We start from the raw sequence: 5,364 nt of genomic DNA on the forward strand, positions 1-5,364 counted from the left end.
AATGGCGCACCACTGGTGCGCCATTAGTATAGGCTACAGTGCGCCATTAGTATGCCTCCCAGGGGCCATGTATACCCAGGTGCTTTGGCATACTAATGGCGCACAACCACGGGATGCGCCATTAGTAACCGCGGCATACTAATGGCGCACTGACCAGTGATGCGCCATTAGTATGAATATTAGGTTTTTTTTTATTTTTTTATTTTCTGTTTTTTTGCACAGGTTACAAAATGTATAATTTGACAAAATATAGACAGCACACATCAACAACAGATTCATCGAATACAATAGAAGATTAGTCTTTGAATACAATTCATCATATTAGTCTCCGAATACAATAGACTAACACAGTTTCAACTTCCAGAATACACAGATGACAACGATTACCATTCCGCGGAACCTAGTAGTATCAGTATCTGTGAAAAACACGGGCTGCTCCACCTCCATATCCACCGCATTCTCTGGCAGTGTTACTGCTTCATACCTACAAGAAGCAGCACTTTCAGATAAAAATGACACACTGTTTTCTTAATCTTAAGACATATCATTCTCCATAAAACCCTTTTCTCAATGGCAATGACATAGTAGCAAGAGGTTAAATATCTCATTTGGAGTGCTAACAAACTTCCAAAGGCAAGCGACAAGAGTCCGCGCTCTGAACATGACAGAATATTAAGATATGTTAACAGTTTTCCAAGGTGATAAAGATCCCCTCTGAACATAGCATTATTTCTCAAGTACCATTACAACCCCCAGATCTGCTATAATTAGACCATCCAGTCTGAAGAGATTGACTGATATTGAATAAGAAACCAATACCAAAATAATAAGTCAGCACTGAACAACCCAAAATCAACCGATATCAGTCAATCCCTTGCACCTGGAGCTGATTAAAATTGACTAACCCAGACATAACAATCAGCAACATACAAAGACATAAATACCTGCATGAACCCTTGCATCAACAGCTATAACACCCAAACGACCCCCCCTTAGGCAAAGTTGCAACCCATGAATTTAATCAAGCAATGAGAATATCAAGACAGGAGACACAAAATCATATGAAGGTCTATATGAATAGCTGCTGCCCCACAAACACAAGAACAGAGTCAAGTTACAGCAGGATCACACAGCGAGGGCCCATGGCTAGGGCTGTGCGTCCCAGTTACATTTCACAGCATGGACCCATGGCTAGGACTGTGCATCCCAGTTACATTTCACGCAATCAGTGATATGGCATCATCAATAAAATTCTAGAAACATCTGAAAACACCACAAAGTAGTGCCGTTGGTCATTGTAAAATCAGTAGTGCACAATGGAGCACACAGCAATAGTTACCAAGCAAGCTGACAGACTGACAGTGTTGTTAGGCATCTTAAGAAATTTCATAAACACAGAAAGTTCAGTTGCTCATACAGCCACTTTGGCACCTTGCAACATCCTCCAATCTAAACCATCAGACTAACACCACACGGTCTAAAGACACAAAGAAAATTCCATTTCCACAGAGAAATGGACACCAACTCTCCATCATCACCACGCAAACACATTCAGAAACTTCTACTAGAAACATCTGAAAACATCGCAAATCACATATCATCGTAAACTCAATACTGTACAATGCAGAACACACCAATTCGTAACAAGCAAGCTGACAGAGACTGCATTGCTATCGAGCCTCTCAGAAATTTCATAAACAGACAAAGTTAAGCTGTCCATACATACAACCACCTTGGTACCCTGCAAACCATCAGGCTAATACCACGCGGTCCAAACACACAAAGAAAACCCCATTCCAGAGAGAAATGGACGCCGGCTCCGCATTATCAGGACACAAGCACATTCAGAAACTTGTAGAAGGGCATGGAGACGGAGAGCGCACTCACTTGGCTTGAGCCTTGCCCTTGGGGAGGACGGTGTGGTCCACGGCCGGCCTGATCTTTCATGCCTCGTTGATCTCAATCTGCAGAAGAAATCAGCGCAAGCGTAAACCCAACCACCAAATTACCAAGCAGGATGAACTGGGCAAGACTGGAAGTCGAAGTTTACCAGAAGACGGGACACATCATCTGCGAGGAACAGTTGGAAACGATGAGAATCTGAACATTTCGACAACAAAAAAGTGCAGCAAGCAGATGGACTGACCGTAGAGAAGCTTCACCTTCCTCTCGTACACGATCACCACGCCGCCTGCTCATCACGCGCACAGGCAACAACAGCAACAAACACGCGTCACATCCCCGGGGGAGAACAGGAACGAATCTGGCGAGGGAAAAAAAGGAGCGAAATGACCCAGAGGGACGGCTCACCCATGAGGATCCCGGAGAGCCTGAGCGCCATGGGCACCGACGGGTTCAGGATCTCCTCGCTGCAGCAGCGTCAGACACAGCGTGGCACACGCGGATTAGAATCGGGGCGGACCGCGGGCTCAAAGCAGAGAGAAATTGGCGGGATCGGGTCGGGGGCTCACCAGATTTTGATGATGTCGAGCTTGTCGAGGCGCTTGCGGTTGATCTTGGCGTGGAGCGTGGCGGCCATCCTGCGACGGGGACAGGGGAGCAGAGGAGCGTCAGAGGAGATCGAGGCGACGGGGAACCCGCCGCATTGGGAGCGGATCGGACGGGCGCGTCCGGAAACGCCCCAGACCGAGCGGGAAAACGCGGGATGGGCGCAATCGGCGGTCGGCGGCCGCGACCGAGGGGGGCGAGAGGCGGCGGCCGGTGAGGGAGGGAGGGAGGGAGGGGAGGGGACGCACCATATCTGGCCGAGCGGCGCCTTCCGCGCGAGGAGCTGGTGCGAGTAGAACATCTTGGATGGCGCACTTCATCTGGATGCGCCATTAGTATGTTTGGACAGGTGCACTAGTTAAAAAAAAAAAATTCTATACTAATGGCGCACCCACTGCCTGGTGCGCCATTAGTAGTTACAACTACTAATGGCGCACTTAAGCAGGATGCGCCATTAGTATGTTTGGACAGGCGCACTAGTTCAAAAAAAAATTTGATACTAATGGCGCACCCTTTGGATGGTGCGCCATTAGTAGTTTCAACTCTAATGGCGCATCAGAAGGTGGTGCGCCATTAGTATATACTAATGGCGCACCAACTTTCTGGTGCGCCATTAGTGTCAATCCCATCTATAGCCCTTTTTCTAGTAGTGGTTGACTCGCTCCGAAGTCCAGAACATTTTGGCCTTCCTTGAAGCTAGGCCAACGTCCAGGAGTACGCCAACAACAGCGCAAGACGCCGCCGTTGCCGCCGGTCAGTGGCCCGACGACACACAGAGCACGGCGGAGGAGCCGCTTCCCACCGCGAGACGCCCCCGCCACCACTGCGTAATCTAAATTTTCCATGAAAAACGTTCGGATTGCCATGCTTAAAATCCGAACGTTTATCATTTCCGTTTATTTTATATCGATCGTCGTATAATTTAAAGTCGGAGTCAGACTGACCGAAATGTATGGTTTGATCGATTGAATGTTCTTCTAGAGCCGTATCAAATTAAATATAAAACATCATCAAGCCACATGTATACCTTGTCATCCAACGACCTAGACTGCTTTAATGTCGAGCGCTCAACACGTTTAGCGTGCAGTTAATTTCATGCCAAAAATAGTGTTAATCACATGACAACACACAAATAATATCCTAGTAGTTAATATCCGCATGCACTTAATATACTTCCAAATTAATGTGCATTGCACGTACACACTGACTAGTGCTGCTAGTACGTGAAACTGGTGCCGTGACTTGTGAACGCGTCCAGATATGGTCAACGGCAACATCACCCGCGAGTTCTTCCTGTTTGCCCGTGCGTCTAAACGTAGAAGGGGAGGAGAGAGAGAGAGCAAACATGGAATCCACCAGTAAGTGAAGGAGAATAGTACTAAAAATAATATTACATGTTATCCATTAATTAGGCTGTGGTAATATAAAATCATTATGTGAACAAAGGGGGTACAACAAACATTGCTATTCTACGTATGTTGCCTATTGACGTGCGGCTTGAAGGCCCGGTCGCATGTTTGATCCTCGTCCTTTATTTTTTAATTTGTATATGGGTCCAAATTTGTTTCATGACATGTGGGCCCCTCGGTGTGTAGTTTGTAGCACTTTAATTTGTGGGTCAAAATTTGTTCCATTCCAAGTGGACTATCGGTGTGTAGTTCTGTAGCTTAATTATAATAATTAAAGAGAACAACATAGTTTTTTCAATAATACCATGGTGCGACGTTGAAGGCGAGAAAGGATATGCGAGAGAGCGATGACCGAGCCAGAGGGAAATCAACTAGGGGAGTTGCGTGGTTTGCAATGGTGTTTGGAGTAGTTGTGGGCCGAATGCTACGAAAATATAATCTAAACCGACCGGAATAAATGCCTACACAAATTAATCCAAGGTTAGAGTGCCCCTTGCAATGTAAATAGCTCCGGCTTTGCGAGGGATGGAGAGGTAGTATCTTCAACGCGTGGAAGATACGGTGTGAGAAAGCGAGGTCAATCGAGAGACATATAGATAGAGAGACAAAGTGAGTGTGGTCCGACATTCATTGAACAAATATATATGGTCCAGAGAGATATTGTCTGATTGAGCTTTTGGTAAGGGTGAGGGCTGTAAGATAGAGCTTGAGAGATGATCCAGTCACAGACGTGTAGATATATTTTGTGCGTGGGAGGAGGTAAGGTCAACCGATCACATAGGGGTCATGCGATCTAAAGAGTGAGACGGGTTGGATAGAGTGGCCTAGATAGACGATGTGCGTGAGAGAGTATACAATGTGAATAGGTCGAATTGGGCTCAAACATGGTGATATATCATTTTTGTCCGAGAAAGAGCGAGGTGAATCGAGACATACGGATATATATATATACACACACACACACAGAGAGAGAGAGAGAGAGAGAGAGATTGAGTGAGCGTGGCCCACCATGAGGTCGAAAGAGTGGCGACGGCTTGGATGGACTGACCTAGATAGACAATCTGCATGAGAGAGTATAGAGTGTCGATTGAGGCCCGAACAGGGAGATATATCATTTGTGTGCGAAAGAAAACGAGGTTAAACGAGACTCAAATAAAGAGAGCGAGATTGAGCGAGTGTGGCCCGCCGTGCGGAAGAAAGAGTGAGACAGTCTCGAGGGAGTGACCTAGATATACAACGTGCGTGCGTGCGCACGAGAGGTTGGGAGGGGGGTAGATAGTCAATGCATGTATTTAGCGCGAGAGGGTGAGAGGGAGAGGGGGGAGAGAGCTCGGCATGGGGTGCAATGGCGGTTCTGTGAGGTAAATACATTTGGTAACAGGAGTGAAAAAAGGGGTTGTGTAGTCGAGAGACTTACAGATTGAAACATGGAGAGAAAGAATGAACG

At 46.6% G+C, this 5,364-nt stretch overlaps 1 protein-coding gene across 1 annotated transcript; it reads right to left on the bottom strand.

The window, feature by feature from the left end:
- Window positions 1-342: 342 nt before the first annotated feature.
- On the bottom strand, window positions 343-2,815 carry LOC119339232 (sister chromatid cohesion 1 protein 1-like). The gene is made up of 6 exons (XM_037611362.1): window positions 2,757-2,815; window positions 2,472-2,540; window positions 2,311-2,369; window positions 2,147-2,191; window positions 2,010-2,070; window positions 343-484 (listed from the first exon to the last, which is right to left on the bottom strand). The coding sequence occupies exons 1-6, from the start codon at window positions 2,807-2,809 to the stop codon at window positions 343-345; spliced, it is 429 nt and encodes a 142-aa protein (XP_037467259.1). The 5' UTR covers window positions 2,810-2,815.
- Window positions 2,816-5,364: the final 2,549 nt, after the last annotated feature.

Source organism: Triticum dicoccoides, chromosome 7B (assembly GCF_002162155.2).
Source record: "Triticum dicoccoides isolate Atlit2015 ecotype Zavitan chromosome 7B, WEW_v2.0, whole genome shotgun sequence".
Classification (NCBI taxonomy): domain Eukaryota; kingdom Viridiplantae; phylum Streptophyta; class Magnoliopsida; order Poales; family Poaceae; genus Triticum; species Triticum dicoccoides.